An 18,765-nucleotide genomic window follows, 5' to 3' on the forward strand; every position below is an offset into this window, starting at 1 on the left:
GTTCAGGGAATATAACAATTAGCCCTTAATAAGCAGCTGACCTCATTCCCTCCCTCAATCACATGCTCTGCACCCGGGAAGAAAAGATCACAAAGCCAAGAACTGAAGTTCAGGCTGTGTTAGATCAGTGATGGAAGTGACACAGTTTGGACATAAGGCAGGAAATCTGTTGCCATCCAGTTGTGCTGTGAAGTGTTGGTGTGTCTGAGGTGCTGCTCTGGGGCTGGGTAAGGGCAGGGTGCCCCTGTTTGCCTTGAATTTACATCACATACTTCATTACTAACCTTTAATTCTTTCCTAGTTTGATAGGAAGTGATGGGAAAGGGACAGAATTTCTTCAAGCTGTGCATAGACTTGGGTAAGGGCTAAAAGGCTGAATTTAGCAGAGTCTAAAAGCAGCACACATTCATGGTGTGGTTAGAAATCACCTAAATAATGCATTTGCTCTGTCATGTGCTGATAGCACCTGCAGTACTGGCAGTGTTTCTGATTCTGAAGATTTCTAGATCATGGGAATTCTGGAATTGTGAAGCAGAAATAAAGGAGGGACTGAGTACTGCTGGCCAATATCAGTGTTCTCCATTGAACTGAGGTCCTTCTTCTTTTTCTGCTGCTGATTACAGAGAGATTTTTGATTAACTAGGACTTCCCCTACCACCCCCCTTGCAGTAACTGTTTTCCTCATTAAGCCTCTTTGTGTAGTGATTCTTCCCTTCTTGCTTTTCAGGAGCTCAGTGATGTGGAAACTGATCCATCCAGGGCAGAAGCAGGCAGGATTTCTGATTCAGCAAACCTTATTCCTTCATTTAGATCTCAGTGGTAAGGAAATCTCAAAGGCTGTGTTTGCCATTGTCATTTCTAGTTACACAAACATACCACAACAAAATATATTTAAAAACCCAGATCTGCAGTCTCCATGGGTTTTAAATGTAGTGACCTTAGGAGGGCTTAAACTCAGTATAAACTTATGATTTCATCTAAAGAGCCTTAGTTGGTTAAAATGTCCTTTGGAAGCTGGTCAAGAGGAGGCAAAGATGTATAGAAGACTGGGTGTTTGGAGAGCAAACAGATAATAAAATACAGTTATTTTGGTGCAAACAACTTAGGGAAAAAATAAAATGTTCACTTGGGGAACTTCAGTGTAACAAATATTAAGGAAATCCCTTCAGCCAGTCCATGGCTGTCACTTGATGGAACAACAAAATAGAAAGAATCTCTTTGTTTTCACCCACTGGCTTAAGCCTGGCTTTGCTTTGCAAAATCTGGGATGTGTGTGTGGCTCCCCAGTGGATGTTTGCTCTGTACAATCCTCCCTTTCCAAGAGCTTCCAGAGGTGTCAAGGACTTTGTGAGTTTGGAGATCAGATTTTCCTCCCCTCTCATTCCATCAAAAGAGCAATGTGGCAAATGGGGTGATGCTGTGGGGTATGAGGTAAAATCCTGGAGCCTGATAAATTGATGTCCAAGGTCTTCTCTGCACTTCCATGTGGGTAAACTGTTGGGATGAAATCTTTTAGGAGACCTCTTCAGGCTCTCAGAGCTTCTCTCAATTCTCACCCACTCTCCTGGGGGTGGATGTGGGCTCTCATCATACTCAAATTCACCTCGAGGTAAAAATAGGGATATTTCCTGCCCTCTGTATTTAGAGTTTAATGTAATATATCCATAATGCCTCATAACTTGAGCTATGGGGAGTGGTTTCTTTGCTCAGTGGGCTCATCCCTGTGGTGCTTTAGAGCTGGGGGTTTGCAGGGAGGAGGAGGAGGGGGAAGATGAAGCCGTTTATTTCAGCATCTCTTACCACATATTGCACTGAGCACCTTGGCAACCCACTGAGCATCACGTTCTCCTCACATGGCTGTACTCCAGCTGGGGACTCATTCTGCTTGAACTTGCAGATCATCATTTAAAGAAATGTTTAGAAGTGAGGTGTGAGTTGGTGTGAGTTTGCCGAGGAATGCACCTCGCTGTGACAGCAGCACGAGCTGCCTGCTGAATGATGACTTCCCATCACTGCTGAGCTTTCCTTGGGGACAATTTCCACGTGCAGAAAAAGGGGCAGGAGAGCAGCACTCGGGTGTGTGGGTCTCTGATAAACGCTCCCGTTTTCCCAGCCAGGCTGAGGCTGTGAAGGAGCAGAGATGCTCGTGGGGTGCTCCCACCTGCCCTGGCCCAGCCTGCGGTGCCGAGCTCGGCTGTCCGTGAGAGGCTGAGCCCTGCAGCGGGAGGGGCCGTGCTGACAGCGCTGCCCGCGTGTGCCAAGGCCAGCTCTAAATCCGGCTGCGGGAAGAGCTGCAGGGGAGATAAAGGAGTGCGGAGCAGGGCTCTGCCAGCCCCGGGGCGAGCAGCACAGCTCAGCCTGCCCAGCACTGCACTACCATAGTAGGAAGCAGCCACCCGCAGCATTAACGCACCCTCCACCATCCTACAGAGCTGCCCGACCATGGAATTCGACCCTTGTGTTTTTAAACCTCACCCTGCTGCGTTTGAAGGGTCTCAGATGTGTCACCTCATTTGGGTAACGCTGTTTGCAGCAGGGTGCTGCTATCAAGGGCTGGACATTTACATTTAATGTAAAACACATTCCTAAGTTGTCTCTTATTCCAAACAAAATCTGGTGTTTGGGTTTTGCAGCAGAGCATTACAGGACACTTGGAAATTGCAGTTTTTACCCTAGGAGTGCTTTAGCCTTGCCCAGGAGCAGCCCAAAGTGCCCAGCACTCCAGCAGGAGGCTCCTGCTGTGGTTTGGAGCAAACACCTTTGGCTCATCTTCCTTTTGCCTACAGAAAGGGAAGAGACCAGGAGCTACTTTAGGCTGGGACAATTTAGAAAATAGAAAAGGACCAAAAAAAAAAAAAAAAGATGTAGTTGGGAAAGAATTGTTTATTTTACGTTTCTCAGAGGGATTTTACAAACAATGGAGCATTTTAAAAAAACTGAGTGATCAAAGTACTTGACAGTGTCCCTTAAACACACACACAAGCCCCTGGACAGAGGAAATCACACCAGCGAGGAGGTCAATACTGCCGAGGAGCAGCTGCATCTGCATAGTTCTAGGAGGAAAGATTGCAATGGTGTTGGTGCTAAAAGTGTCATCCTGGCATTAAAACAAGAGCGCGCTGCAGTGCCTGCGCACGGACCTGCAGGAAACAAAGTGCATCAAATAACACGCCGAGTACGTATTGTAGAATAAATTTATTTACCTGATACAAATGAAACTAGGTGTGATGCTCCTTACTGTCAGCATGTCAAGAGACAATTGATCTTATTTACAACTTCTAAAGGTCACACATGCAGCTGTGGGAACTGGCTACGTCGTCGTCGCTTTTTAGATAAATGCATCACGATATTTTGTATTGCACCAACATCTGTCTTACTGCCTTAGATTTAAATAAGTTACATTACAGTGCAAAAGAGGTTGATTTGCACAGATGATAAAAAAATCCAACCTTATGAAGTGGAGGCTTACGGTTTAACATTCATCTGTAATCGTTTCCATGGATTTATAAATAGGAGAGCATTGTACAGAAGCTGTTGGAGTAGGATGTTTGGATGATACAATACAGAGAGAGATCCGTCTACAACCCAAGGCATGCATTATCTGATATTGTACATTGTATAAACTGACATTTTACATACAGGAATATGGAAATTGGCTGACAGCTCCGCAATTCTTGTTCAAGGAAAACCAAACTCTTCTCCATGCAGCACAGAAACCCAACTTCTCTGGAGAGAGTTCCGACTTGGTAAGCTATATTGCACGTTTGTACATCTGTATCATGAAGTCCTAATGGTACCACACATTTCTTCCACAGAGAACACAATGAGTTTTGTTTTTAGGGAAAGCAAAGAATCTTTACACGATACATGCAGAAGTTTTGGTAGATGTGTTGCTAAAAACACATGCACGCAACAAAACAACCTTACATTTCTGCAAAATTGTTTAGGAAGCGATTACTCCAGTATTGCTGAAAAGGAAAGAAAGAAAAGGCATCAGTTAATGAAAGGATGAATGCTAAGTATCATTATACAAGCAAGACTAAGATAACAGTGACAGAAGAAAGAATGTTAAGTTTGTAACTGGCTGCTCTGTCATTGAAGGGACACTCTCAGGTTACTTTGTTCTTGGAGCTCAGAATCCTCTGGACTAAGGCTCAGCTCCCTTGATTATCAGCAGAGCCAGCACTTCCTACTCAAGACAGCAGTGAAAAACAATTAAGATGTGTTTAATTAGCTTTTGCCTTTCTCTGCCTGACCAGTGGCAACAGACAATTCTCACTTCTTTGGAATTTTTACTTTCAAGTTCCATACTACACACTTGTTTGTTTTTTTTCAATTGAGGCATTATGGTAGGTTTGGCCCCAAAGTGACCTAACAATGTCCCTTTTCCAAGTCAGGCAGCTTGGTCTGAGAAGCAGTAGGAAAGCTCTGAAGAAGTCATAAAACTCCACGGATTAATGTGTAGGCAGAGGGTAGAGTACAACGTCCTAAAGCTCCTGCTGTACTTCACCCCTACAGCCTCGTGTCTGGAGAGACTGCTCTGAGTCCCTACAGCTCCAGGGAAGCTCTTCCAAACACTGCTTCAACACTAAAATTTGGGCTCTCCTGCTAAGATTTGAAAATGCATATTAATGCAATTAAGGATGTAATTAGCAGAGATTAGGGAAACAGTTAATGGTTAGAAGTGTAAAAAGTAAACAAGACAGGTGCAAGAGACAGACGACTCTATCGCTTTTACCTCCCTCCAGCTCAGCAAGTCCAGCCCCCTTGGGCTGTGTACCATGAACTCTGGGCTCGAGCTGTGGCTCAGGCTGGCACTGCTGTACTGCATTCTATCATCAGATTAAAAACTCAGTTTCGTACCAGGAACTCCCCAGCAGCCTCTCTACCCCCACAAGCCTCGGAGCACTGTGACAGACCGGTAGAAATGTTTTTCTGCAGCCTCTTTCACACTCATTTATTTGCAATAACGTTTTGGGGAACCAAGTATGAACTATTTTTATTGCTCAGATGCCAGCAAGAAGGAGCAGCTCGTTGTGTAGCTCAGCACTTTGGATTGCTCACATGTGAAAGCAGAGAGCCCAAGGCACTGCAAAGACAAAAGCTCCTGTCTAAAAATTCAATGCATGACTGCAGCTGCCTGAGCATCCTCCTTGCTCCAGAACACAGCATTCAGGAGGAGCTGCTCTCATTGCAAACCCCAGTGGGTTCCCAGCACAAGCCAATATCCTTCCTGGTGTTCCCAGCATAAGGCAGCATCAATCACATGATTGATCCTGGTCTTACACACCCCTCTCACAGCAGAGAAAAAGCAGCGATGTGTGAGGGCACCAAGGAATCCAGAAAACAGCAGAGATGAAAAAGCTTGGTGAGATGGGAGCAAAGAGAAACAAAAAATATGAAGTTACTTTGTAAGAATGGAGTGGGAGATCAAGCCTGGGGAATTCTGAGTCCTGCTTGAACAAGGGCTGCTGTTTGTGCATTCTCTGGGCTAACATGGTTCAACAGGAGTTCCCTTCTTCAGCCCCAGCACTGGGATGGTGGGAGAGGAAATATTTGGGGACAAACAAATGAGTTTTGACTTTGAAATTTGTCCTCCCTTCCTGGCCTCTCCAGCTGAAAAGACTGAGGCTGAAAGATGACAGGATCTATAGAGCTAAGGATAAACACTTTAATTCAGACATTTCCTGCAGGAATTACAAACAGAAAAGCCCTCAGCTCCTTGGGCTCCTCCTGCAGCCTGCCCCAGCTGAAGCCCAGACCCAGCAGTGCAGCTCCAGGATCACAAGGATGTGATTCCAGGGCAGGATGCTTCACTGCCCAGGAGGAAGCTCTTGGTTTAGGTCTGAACATTTGGCAAATCCCAACCAGCCAAGGGTGGGATTTACAGCACCTGGAAAAGAGAAGTCCTGAAAGTTCAGCTGCCATCCAACCTGAGATCTGCAGCTGCTGACCTTGGGGAACCCTATGGCTCCATTTCTGCAGGGAAACTTGGACAAGACTGGGAGAAATAGAAGAAAATCAGGGCAGATGAAGATTGCTTGGGCTCTGTAGGAGCACCCTGTAAAACCTGACTGTTCCTGTAAGCTCAGGAGCCTGTAGGGATGGATCCCAAAATCTTCATTTGTCCACCACTCATGCAGATTTCAAGGCAAAGTCCAAGAAACACAAGGCCCTACCCCAAGTGCCTCTGAGACAGTGGCAAGAAGGAGCTCTCAGATCTCTGGAAATCCATGACAAGCAGCAAGATCATCTTCAACACTGACAGATCCAACAGAGAAGGTGCTGAAATCTGAGTATTCTGAATTCTACTCACTGACAGTAATATTATTCCCCTTCAGCTTCTTAAGAGAAGGGAAAAGGAGGTGTATAGCAGGATTATTGGGCATAAAAGACAGGGATAGGATTGTACAAGAAACAGAATTCATGGTGGCAGCCAGATGTGTAACTTTAAAAAGGCCACCACATGGTGCTCTGAGGTTCAGCAGAACCTCAAGAACTCGTGTTCAAGGATTCAGTGGCACTCTTGCCCTGGAAATGTCTGTCAATAGCAGAGGGAGCACACAGAACTAAGCTGCAAATTTGTTTCCAGCAAATAACACACTGGTACACACTTTGATCTCAAGGAATCCTACATCACAGGAACTATTTATTTTGTTTCAAGGAACATGGGCGAGTCTTATGCTGCTCATTTGTTACTGATACAGCAAAAGGCCAGTGCAGGCCAACGGTTTTGAGGAATGCAAAACCTTAGTTTGGCTTTTCCACACTAAAAAAGGGCATTTGAAGGGATTTGAATGCTCACAGTTTGGCAACACACCTGCTACATCATCAGGTCAGTCCTCTGAGCCACTTCAGCATCAAGACAAATCAAAGTCTCTATAAACAAATATCACAATGCCCTGGAATTTCTGGTAGAGCCTCTGTGTTCTGAGGGAACAGCTCTCCACTTGAGAGCTTAAACCTAGAGAATTATGTGTGCTTGCTGGATTCCAGCTGGCACCAAGAGAACATAGCCTGGAACTATCCTTCCCCTCTAGGAGGGATCACAAAGCTGTTTGAATTTGGTTACTAAAGCAGACTGAGCCAGCACAAGATAACAGCACCTGCTGCTCTACAGACACAGTGACCCCAGGGCAGGTTTCAAAGACTGCCCTGTTAAGCTGAGACTGTTCTTTTGCCTTCTCAGATGGCAAATAACAAATAATGAGCTGCTTTTGCCAGGAGCAGCACCTGCCCTTTGAGCACTGCAGGACCAGGGAAGGGTGCTCAGCTCTGAGGGGCAGCCCCTGTTTTCAGAGCAGGGAAAAGCTTTGGACTAAACCAGCACCTGACCACGAGTACCAGAAAGTTGTGGACGCTAAACATTTATGGTAACAGCTGTCAGGGTCTTAAGTTACAGATTTCTCTGATTTTATCTCAAACTTAAGACCAAAAGCTGTAAGACCTTGGGGCACTAAGGCTCCCAGGTGCTATAAAACAAGACCCTAAAATACACTAAACCAAAAGCAAGTGCTTTGCCTTTGGAATCAGTAATTTGAGCTTCAGACCACAAAACAAGAGTCTAAAGTGGTGATAATAATGTAGCACAGCAGAGTTTGACAAAACACAGCATGGGAATGAAGGAAATTACTATTTATTCTTCAACATGTATACAGCATATGCTATTTTACAGCAAGTCACCACTGGCAGGGTGAAATGGAAGAAAAATACTCACTTTAGTCGATGAAAGTTGGAAGGCATTGGAGAAAAACACCACAGTTAGGACTGTTAATGACTTACACATTGTTGATACAGGACTGAATTTGAAAACATGCTTTAACATTTACCGTAATAATGAAGGTGGTTAGTGCCACATTAAAATAAAAATAGTTCTATACAATATGTTCAATTTGGTCATGTGCTATTTACAGATTTTACAAAAAACACACACGAGCTTGTTACTTCAAGTCAGGCTAACAACAGGCCAGCAGAGTAACTCCATGTATACAACTGAGCATTAGTGCCCTAAGTGTAGAAATCCAATTTCTAGCTATGCAGTGCAAGTTATTTTTTCAGGTCTCATTGCAAATTTTGATCTTAAAGGGGGAAAAAAAAAAGAAATAAAAAGAAAGGCTCTGACATGTGTAAAAAAGGTATCAAACCCCAACTTAAACCCTCTTCTGGACTGAAACATTGTGTGAGTTAAAAAGGCTTTAGATTTAAGGATACAGAAGTAGCCCTCCCTACCCCTGCATAATGGGCAACACTGGCAAAGTAAGGTCTTTTACAATAAAATACAACAGACAAATAAATAATCCTTAAAAAAAAACAACCCTATGTGTGTGGAGAGTATGGAAGAACCCCAGCAGGCTGCACCTGGAATGGTATTTTCTGCACGAGCAGGATCAGGCATACCTCATACAGAAAGTGGTGTAAACAAGGACAGTCAAGAACCGAGAGTGAGGGAAGAGGGGACCGAGAAGAAATCCTGACCCAGGGAGCAGGACTCTCTACCCAGTGCAGAAAGTTCTGCTTGTGAACAAAACCTGACTTTATGACAAATTAAGTTTGGATGATCATGCAGAAGACAAACAGTTACATGCTTTTTTAGTTTTAGACAACACACATTCATTCCCTAAAATCTGCTGCCAATTTAGTTTGATAGTGTCCGCTGGCTCAAAAAAAATTTACTTTTTTTTACATGATGAATAGACTATTGAACAGAACACTGTACATGCTTTTCATCTACAAAAAAATATTTGCATAAAATAGTGTTAGTTCTCTGTACATGTCAATGGACACTTTAACTGTGTATAAAAGAGGAATATATTGCCCCCACTGAAGTCAGAAAAAGCAAAAAACCAAAATCTAGATTATGAAACCTCCATCACCGGCAAATATGTTCATGTGAAAATTCAGCAGAAATAGACAGTTGCTCTAAACAATAAAAAAATTAAGTTAAACTTTTTTTTTTTTTCCTTTGAATGTAAAACTCGTCACCATGTCAGTCAAGACCAGAACATATCACTAAAGTTAGTGTCTGTGCTGTAAAGCCAGATAACCAGGGGCATAGTAATGAACACAAACGGCCAGGAAACTCCTTCGGTGCATGCTGACAGAGCACAGGGTTTGGTGGCAGGCCGCACACTATCATCTTTACCAGGTTCCAGGTAGTTACGGGCCACATATTTAAGTGTTTCATCCAGCAGAATGACAGGGAGGGAGATTTTCAATACCATCAGCCACTGAGTCACGTTCAGAGGTGTGATCTGGAAGATAATCTGAAAGAAAAGCCGGGGGTTACCAAGCTCCCCCTGCAGCCCCACACAAGGCTTTGCTCTGTCTGGGGTTCAGGGGTGGGGGGAAGGCACGAGCACTTACTGGCAGTGGTTCCACATAAAGGATAAGGAAGTGGAGGGACATGGACAAGCAAATGGCTCCCACCAGCCAGATGTTCTCCCACGGGGGCATCCTCATCAGGGACTGGTTTTCTGACAGGCTGCAACAGAAACACGGCTCATGTGTGACTCCAACACCGACAGGAAGCTCTGAGAACCACAAAGCAGCCTGGCACAGCTCAAGGATCCCAGGCAGGAAACAGCCCAGCACACGGTTTGGATGCTGCAACTTCAAACTAGCCTGGAACTCAGCTTGGCAGAGCAGGCAGCACCAGCCTCAAGTCAATTCTTGAGTGTTCTGCTGCTTCCTCACCTGGTCTGTTCTTCTCATTATAACCCCAAAATCCTCTCCATGGGAGAGAAAGGGAAGTGTGGACATGGCAGCCCAAGAGAGAATCCCCCTGAGTCCACAGGGGTCCAAGTGCAGCCACTGAAAGACTGAATGAGGGTCAAGAAATTGCACCTTCTTAATGCTGGCTCTTGATTCCATCTGCACTTAGGCTGTGCTGGAGAAGAGGCTGACATTCAGGGTAGCAGATGTAGAGCAGTATCTTTATGTAGGACTACCCCAGTGCACTTGTATTTCAAGTTTATTTGTTTTTAAATTAACTGACCTCTAAGCTATTTGAAGAAAAATACCCTTGACATTGTGCTATTTAGTGGTTTCCATTTATAATCTAATATTAATTGGCTAAACCCACACTCCCTTAGGGCAGGAAAAACTATTTTCCATATCTTCAGCATTCTTATTTTAGTTCTCCTTGATATCACTTTATACCAACATAGTAGGGATAATCTGATTGATTAAGCTTAGATTAAAAATAATGGAAAATATTTCAGTTGCTTGTGCTTAATAAAATACCAAAGTGAATTGGCAGACTTAAAAATACACCTTATGATAAGAGATCTCCAATGTTATCTAAGAGTCAGTTTGTTTGCACTACCAGAACTTGGAAGGGAAGTGTGACTCACTCTTCAATAGCTGAGCTGTCCACCAAGGATCAGATTGCACAAAACCCAGAATTCTGGATAAGCTGTGCAGGGGCTTGGCTTTCCTGCTGGGACATACGAACCTGTTGAGGGCGTTGCACATCTCTATGGTGACAAGCACAGACAGAGCCATTGTCATCGGATACGGGGACTCAAACACCACACAGTCCACCCCATAGAAGTCTGGATTGTCCTCCTTGCACTGCAGGAAATGGCTCTGCAACAGAACACAGTCAACTCATTTCCACAGCTTGGTAACTTTTAAAATGTAAAATAGGCAACTGGGAAAAAACCAGTATTACAGAAAGTGTGTAGTGTACGTGTGACTGCTTACAAACTTTTGTCTGCTTTAGAAAAATCCTCATTAGGCTTTCACTTACAAGACAGTAATTTGTCCTTCAAATTGTTAGAAGCTCAGTATCCCACCTCTGAGCTTTGCTATCAAGACTAATTAATCACGATCAAGTTTTACAGGAACAAGTCTGAAAATGTTTCATTATATGAATTCCTGTAACCTACCGGGTCTGTACACTCATTTCAAGTATGAAAGAAGCAGGAACCTCCCCTCTCCCCCCAAAAAGATTAAACTGAGCAAATACCAGCTGGTAAAAGGAAACTTTTGGACCACCATCAGCAGCAATAAACCACCAAGCAGCAGCGCCCACTGTGGCAGCACCAACGTAACCTGCAAGGAAACAAAGAGCTTTTCTCAGTACTGTGAGCTGTATGCAAGACAAGACCTCACTTGCCACACTTGAACTTCACCCTCCAGACTTCCAGCACTGAAAAAAATACAGGTTGTAATTCATGTGTTAGTTTATTTAAGGAAAAAAAAGCCATTAGCACTTACATCCAATAGCCAGGTACCGGAAGAAGAGCCAGCCACTGATCAGGGGCTCCTTGGGGTTGCGCGGAGGTTTGTTCATGATGTCCAGGTCAGGAGGGTTGAAGCCCAGGGCAGTGGCAGGGAGCCCATCTGTCACAAGGTTCACCCACAGCAGCTGAACAGGAATCAGAGCTTCAGGAAAACCCAGGGCAGCAGTCAAGAAGATACTACAAAGAAACCCACCAGTTACAATGTCAGTAACGTTTAAGCCTAAACCTGCAGCAGCATTTCTGTTCTCTCCTCCCCACTGAAGATCACAAGCTGAATATTCACAATCAGAAAACTATAAACACATATCCAAGAGCAAAGACTAACCACTGGTATGTAAGCTTTGAAGCATTGTTTTCTTCTGATAACTGCAAAAATAGAAGATTTGACTCTAAGGTTGCTTTTCCCCACTGTACTTGTCTGTATAGGTAAATGTATACATACACATAGATAAAGGCTTGCAAATCACTTTCTAAAAGACACATTTTGGCTCAAATGCCTAAGCTTCATTTCCCTAGATTACTGCTAGTCCCTGCAGAAGTTTATTAAGCCTGTAACTTTCTTGGCTCCAAGCCTGTGTGAATAAACAGAACAGAAATAGGGGCTGCAGCAAGAGCCATCTGAAAGACAGCCCTAAAGCTGACAAGAAACAAGGCAATTGCTGTGCTTTACCCCACTCTGGGAAAAGTCTGCTTTGATGTAAGGACTGTAAGGAGACCAATGTTTACATTTTGTCCCCAGCAGTGCATTCTGTGGTGCTGGGTCACCACTGCTCCTCCCAGAGGAACACAAGACATGTTCCTGGAACCTGAGGTTAAACAAACATCTAAGCTATGCCTGGGACTGTGTTATCTGAAATTCCAGATCTTGTACTGTTTGATTAAGGTTTTGGTTTTCCTTCTCTAGGGAATTATTCCAATCATAGAAGTAACTGGGAAGGATTACCTACTGAGCTAGAATATTCTAAGTGACACAATGTGCAACTTTAGTGGCCAGGTACAATTCTTCACTAAAGACAGAAACATGCAACTTCCACAGGAATCCATTACCTGGAGAAGCTCCTCCTCTGGTTTTAGTGAGACATACTGCAAGACTCCATCATCACTACTCTACCTCGAGGAAAAAATAAATGTAAACCTACCAAACAACTTCCCCAACATTGGAGGAGATCAGGTATCGGATGAACTGTTTCATGTTGTTGTAAATGGCACGTCCTTCTTCCACAGCAGCCACAATGGTGGAGAAATTGTCATCTGCTAAAACCATTTCAGAAGCAGTTTTGGCCACTGCAGTACCAGAACCCATGGCAATTCCAATTTCTGCTTTCTTCAGTGCAGGGGCATCATTGACACCATCACCAGTCTAAAATGAGAATTCAGGGTAGGAAATGAATCAGTAAGTAAGCTGGGCATTAACACAGATCCAGAAAGGAATTTTGCACTGGGTGTGGCTTTGGATCCTTAAAACTCACTGGAAGCATTTCCACAATGGGGAATTACTCTGAGAAATCCTAATTAGGGTTTAAACAGCATTTACCTTTTGAACCGAGTAACCATCACTCACCATGGCTGTGATCTCATCGAAAGACTGAAGGAACTCCACGATTTTGGATTTGTGGGAAGGCTCCACCCGGGCAAAGCAGCGGGCGTGGTGACAGGCGTCCCTCTGCGCAGCCAGGGACAGCTCATCGAACTCGCGGCCCGTGAAGGCTTTGGTGGACACGTCCTCATCCTCCACAAAGATCCCAATGCGGCGGCAGATGGCCACGGCCGTGCCCTTGTTGTCACCGGTGATCATGATGACTCTGATGCCAGCCTGTCTGCACAGCTTTATGGATGAAGCCACCTCAATCCTCGGGGGATCCAGCATTCCCACGCAGCCCACGAATGTCAGGTTGGTCTGAAACAAGATACAGGCAGTTTTAGGGCAAGGTCCTGCAGATCTCTCCTCTGGAAGCAGTGAAATAATTGTTTTCCCTGCATGTTACAACTGTGGTGTGACATTCAGGATCACTCCTTGTCCTGCCTTACCAAATTTTGCCTCAAATGCACTAATTTTATCAGTTAAAATATGCTCTACTTGCCAGCCTTGCAAATTCAACCTGCAAGCATTGAGTCTTTCATTTTTATCATCAGTGCCAGGAGCAGAGAGAGCACAAGCCAAAAACTCATGCAACTGTTATTACCTTCCTCCTAAATACCTGATACGGATTTCACTGGAAAATTACAGAGCAGCTAAGATGATGATCATGGACTGAGCCCTTGCAGCTGACAGCACAGAGGAGGGAAGTGAACCTGACTCCCAGAGTAGGTATCTTCATCACAAAATCCCCAAAAAGGTCTTGCAGTTGAGCAATGCCAAACTGAAAAACCGTAAAAGCTGAAACCACAGTGTGGTTTTTGGACTGTTTAACTGATTTCTTCTTGTGCTTTTAGCCAAGCACCAGCAGCCTGCCAACCTGCCATCAACAGTTTCTTCTAAAACGCAAAATCTTTTCTTAGACTGAGCATTCCCTCCATACAAGTGGGGAACTGTTGTGTCTCAAAAATATCCAGAAAGAAAATTCTCAGATGTAACTTCCTTGAGGAATAATCAAACAGAAGGAACCACCATTCTCCAGTTTGGGAGAGGGAGAAGTGTTACTGATCTTACCTCATAGTTAATGAAATTTGAGGAGTCCTCCAGATTCATTTCCTCTTTTTTGGGAGGGTTGTCATGGGTTGCCAGAGCCAAGCAACGCAGTGTGTCTCTGCCAGTTCCCCATTCTCTAATGACAGACATTATTTTCTGCTTAATTCCTGGGGTTAAAGGTATTTTAGCATTTCCAACACGGACATGGGTACATCTGTCAATCACACCTTCAGGAGCACCCTGCAGAGGCAAAAAGAAGATGTAATTTAGCTTAATAAATCCCTTTCTGTTACAACATTTGCTTAAATTACCAAGTCCTTCCTCCCACTCAGAGCTGCAGTTAGTTGCTCCATAATTTTTAAGCAGGGTGCTCCTCTGCAGCCATTCCACCCCCTCCCTCCCTCTCTCCAGCCAGGGCCTGACCTTCACAAACATCTTGCTCATGGACGTGCGGCTCGGTTTGTTCGGAGTACAATACACAGACATCGACTTCCTGTCTCTGGAGAACTCCAGAGTGAATTCTTTCTTCATGAGTTGTTTTATCACCTTATTAAAACAAAAAGCATAGAATGCATTGAGGTGATGCCCACCACAGAGCTGTGTCCCCAGACAAAGCCAGGGAAAGGGGGCTCACCGAGTTGCAGGCGTTGGCGCGTTCGATTCTCGAAAGTCCCTTCAGGTCCGTGTCAAACACGTTCATCTTCTCAACCAGACACGTCAGAGCTGTCTCTGTGGCTTCACCAACCTTTTCATAAACTCCCTTAGCCTAGAGTTAACACAAAGCAAACAAAAACACAGGAGTTTAAACACCACCTGCAACCTACCAGAGACAAAAGCTCAAGTGTCACAACAGGGAGGGAAAAAAAAAAAACTTTACAAAGTTTAATGTGGCTCATGAAATAAGTAAAACTATTTTAAAAGAGCAGCTTTGAGGAGTTTGATTTGTAGGAATTTGAAGCCTTTACCCTCAAGAGCAGCAGAGAGATGTCAGTATTTTATCATCAAGCATTTAAGACATTTTGAGACTTGGTAGCAACCATAAGGCAGCGAGGCAAAGCAAGAAAGCAGCCTCAGGAGATCTCCAAATTACAGATTACACTCGCTGCTGGATTTAGTTCTCAGTGTTCAACAAACAAGTAATTCTCAGAATTAATACTTCAAAGGGCCTAAATACTCTCCCTCCTTAACTAGAAGGGGATTTACCACTGCAAGGTATTACACAGACAGATGAGAACGTTTATCCTCATTCCCACACTCTCCTCTGTTGCAGGATGTGAACTTACCTCATTGTAATCCAAAGAGGAATCATTGCAGAGGGCACAGATTGTTGCAAGTTCCACAAGACCATCATACTGGCTACATTTAATGAGTTTGTCATCTTTATGCCTTTCCAGAGAAAGAAAAGGGGAGAGTGAAGTTAGTTATTTAGTATTAGCATCTCACAGTTTATCCTCTTTACTGCATTTCCAGTTAGTACAATGCTCACTAGTTATGGACTTGAACTACAGAAGTTGTTGGGAAGAGCAGGATTGATAAAGGGGAGTTCTGAAGTTTGGATAAAATCACAAATGGAAGGAGAAGATCACTGATGACATCAATCCCTGAGTGACAAACCTCCCTTCCTCAGTGCCAGTCCCAGAGCAGCCTGGAGAAGGGCTCAGATGAGGCACTGCAGGAGCTGTGCAGGGCTTGGAGGGGAGATCCAGGCAGGACAGGGACATTGCTGGGTACCTGAGGAGTTCAGCTCCCTTCCTGCTGCATATTCTGCAGCTTTACTGCAATGCATGAAGTGCATGCACTGGGCAGGCATTAAAGCTGGTTTTCCTCTTTAATTTTCTAACAACTGATGTGCATTATTACATGTTAGCCTCCTAAAGCCATGAAAAGTGAAATCATTTCACAGGACTAACTCCACAGAAAGGAAATGCTCTTTTCTAGCAGATACACACTTTATGATCAGTACATCTCAAGGCTTCAGAGAGGGAAGGTACATTCTCCTGAAGTAAAACTCCATTTTTACATCCCAAGTAAACAGCAGCTTCCCTTCTTTCACACTTGGAAACAGTGAATCAATTCCTTTTCTGGAACATTCCCATACTTCTACAGCAAGCACAAAAGCACCAAGACAGTGCTCAATACTGTTATTTCCCCTCTGGCAAAATTAGCAAGACAGAGCTAATATATAACACCTTTTATTAGAGCTCTGAAGGAAGGGAAAAAAAAAGGTCTGATGGTGGAAAGATGTGGATCATTACTCCATTACTCCATAAGAATTCACAACACAGACCAGGACATGTCCCATTATGTAAGCTTTGTTCAGTTGTGGTACTGCAAACAAATTCCAATGTTGTGTAACACAGCACAAGAACAAAATGAATCTTAAGGATACAAATACATTTTTAAAGTTTCATCTGGCATATAATCCTACAGCCATGAGCTGTGGCTTTAAAGTCCTCACCTCATCTCTCCCACCCAGAACTTGCTGTTTTCACCTGTTCTGAACTCACAACAGCAGCAAATTGGAATATCCATAACTTGTTATACCAGGGTGCATTTTTATAACCTTTGTTTTTGTGTTCCTTATCAACAGTTTTTGAAGAACAAATGCAGATTCTTCTGGGATCAGTTCTGGATAAAGGAATTTTTTCCTTACAGCTCCAGGTTTCTCAAGATGAACTCATTTGAAGGTCAGATGGAACCTGCCAGCTTTTGCTGCAGTTCTTAATTATTGTTGGGTTTGTGTGCTCAGTTTGCATTGAGAGAGAGTGTGCTGAGACATGGCAAAACTACTCCAAACTTAGATAATCTCCCAATATCCCTGGAAGATAAATCAATATGAAATTTGGGAGGTTTTTAGTAAGAAATTTGTGATTTTATATTCTGGATGAATGTTAGGGGTGAGTTAGGTATTATACATTTTAACAGTAAGTGAAAAATCACTGATTTAGTGCAAAAACACTTAATGGTTATGAAACTGAACAGGCTCTGGAAGCCACCATGTCTGAAGTACCAAGTAAGATGTGTCAGAAATGGTTGATATCTGGAGCAGCTCCTGCTCTGGGGCAGAGCAATGGATTAACTCTCTTAACCCCCTCAACTTCATTTTCATGACAATTTGCAATCCAAGGTGAAGTCAGTCAATTTACTTAAAATCCCTCCAAAGCCACTGCTTTAAAAGCTGTCCATAAATGCAGAAATAAACCCAGCCCTAAGGGCTGGAGCTGGGCTGAGCTCCCTATGCTCCACTAAGAGCCTTTCTGAGGCAATTTCCCTGTCTCAGAATCCTCTGTGTCCCCAAGTGCAGCGAGTTTAACACACTTGTTCACATTTCCTCAACTCCAGCAAGTGAAAACAGCACATTAACAAACATTGCTGCCTGTCTCATTATCCCCCACATCTGTCACCACACTATTTTATTATTTTGTTTATCTGGAGCTGTTGTGAGCCCAGCTAAAGTGCAATAGCAATAGCTGGGAGTTTTGCAAGGTCTGGAGTCACCTTGTCTAAGCAAATGATGCCTCCTGAAATGAAAGCATAAGCTTTTGACAGCAATTAGCTTTGAAACAAAAAGGAGAACTGGGGAATTAAGATTTCCAGCTGCTGGGAACACCAGGGTCTTAACTGCTATGGAAATTAAACAGAGATAATCACTACTGAGATGGGCAAGACTGCAGGAGTCAGAGGCACAGGAGTGAAACTGCACAAGGCTGGGTGTTTACAATAACTGAAATTAAATTCTATTTCATCCACAGCAGAATTCTACTCTGCAAGTAAAACTGAATTGGTAAGATTATAAAACACATGAAAGACTGACCAAGTAAAAGGAGTTGTAACAACCCAGTAAAAAGAGGCTTTTCTTCAAGAAGCAGAGTCCTAAAAATTCCTGAAGTTTTTAGGATGAACCACTTACCTCACTAGCAGAGACTTGCAGCTGATAAAGTAAACCAAACCTCATTCCTTCCCTAAAGGTCTGGGTTTAACAGCAGCTCAAATAGCAAAGGCTGGGACAAACATGCATCAACTCAAGTACAGATGCACCAATAAACTACTGAGGGCCAGGGACAGGAATTCACAGTCAATTTATGAGGTAACTCCAACACATTCAGAAGATGCCTCAGAAAAAACAACTTCCCTGCTGTCTGAGACAGGGAAACTGGAAACACTGAGCTCACAGATTAGCAAATGCACACCTCTTCATTTTTACCCAGCTTTTAAATGAAAGTAAAACCTCACTTAGAAGCACTGAGATAGCTAATCTCAGTCCAGGAAGATTTCAATAAAATAAAACCTCTCTACCCCTTATTAATTTTTAGATTATCAAGGGAACATTGCAATACTGGAGCCTCTATTCAATTCAGTTTTATGAAAGTTTACTTTTCTACAGTTTACCTTTATTTTCCTGTTAATTAGTTTCCCCCCAGCCCTTCAGTGTGCATTCTCACTGGCTGACCTTTCATTTATTAACAATCACTATTGAATATTACCTGCATCCCTTTTCTAGACTAAAGTAATAGTGAATGCATAAACAGACAAATATTTAACTTGAACAGAACACTTACACTTCTCCCATGGGAGCATATGTAGAACCAGTTACAGTAAATTCATTCAGAGAGCAGCTGTCTCCTTCTACTCTGTCCAGGATAAACATCTGAAATTAGAGAGTTAGAAGTGTTACTATCTTTGAACAATAATTAATGCAAGAGATTTAAACAGGCCTTAAACAAGCAGGTAGAAGAGCCAAGTTCACTCTGAATAAACAAACCAGACAAGACCTGATTCTGTGCACTTCGATCCCACCGATGTTTGAACAGCTCCATCCACTGAAGCACAAAGTGCAGGGAACAGCCCTTCTGCCTAGAGATCTCCCTGAAAACAGAGCTGAAAGCCACA

General features: G+C 43.5%; 1 protein-coding gene across 2 annotated transcripts in view; it reads right to left on the minus strand.

Moving 5' to 3' along the window:
* Positions 1–2,865: 2,865 nt before the first annotated feature.
* Positions 2,866–18,765, minus strand: part of ATP2A2 (ATPase sarcoplasmic/endoplasmic reticulum Ca2+ transporting 2) — a 43,665-nt gene continuing 27,765 nt past the window's right edge. Inside the window, exons 9-21 of one of the 2 annotated variants that reach the window (XM_033075499.2) lie at positions 18,435–18,523; positions 15,159–15,261; positions 14,510–14,641; positions 14,299–14,421; positions 13,897–14,115; positions 12,808–13,143; positions 12,386–12,606; positions 11,221–11,423; positions 10,970–11,055; positions 10,454–10,587; positions 9,364–9,481; positions 9,143–9,263; positions 2,866–3,968 (exon numbers count right to left, since the gene is read on the minus strand). In XM_033075499.2, the coding sequence (XP_032931390.1) occupies positions 3,955–3,968; positions 9,143–9,263; positions 9,364–9,481; positions 10,454–10,587; positions 10,970–11,055; positions 11,221–11,423; positions 12,386–12,606; positions 12,808–13,143; positions 13,897–14,115; positions 14,299–14,421; positions 14,510–14,641; positions 15,159–15,261; positions 18,435–18,523 (1,899 nt within the window). In that variant the 3' untranslated portion in view covers positions 2,866–3,954. Of the gene's footprint in view, positions 3,969–7,620; positions 9,264–9,363; positions 9,482–10,453; positions 10,588–10,969; positions 11,056–11,220; positions 11,424–12,385; positions 12,607–12,807; positions 13,144–13,896; positions 14,116–14,298; positions 14,422–14,509; positions 14,642–15,158; positions 15,262–18,434; positions 18,524–18,765 lie in introns of those variants that run through there. The other variant, XM_042779822.1, reaches the window with a different exon arrangement.

The sequence above is a fragment of the Catharus ustulatus genome, chromosome 18 (assembly GCF_009819885.2).
Source record: "Catharus ustulatus isolate bCatUst1 chromosome 18, bCatUst1.pri.v2, whole genome shotgun sequence".
Taxonomy (NCBI): domain Eukaryota; kingdom Metazoa; phylum Chordata; class Aves; order Passeriformes; family Turdidae; genus Catharus; species Catharus ustulatus.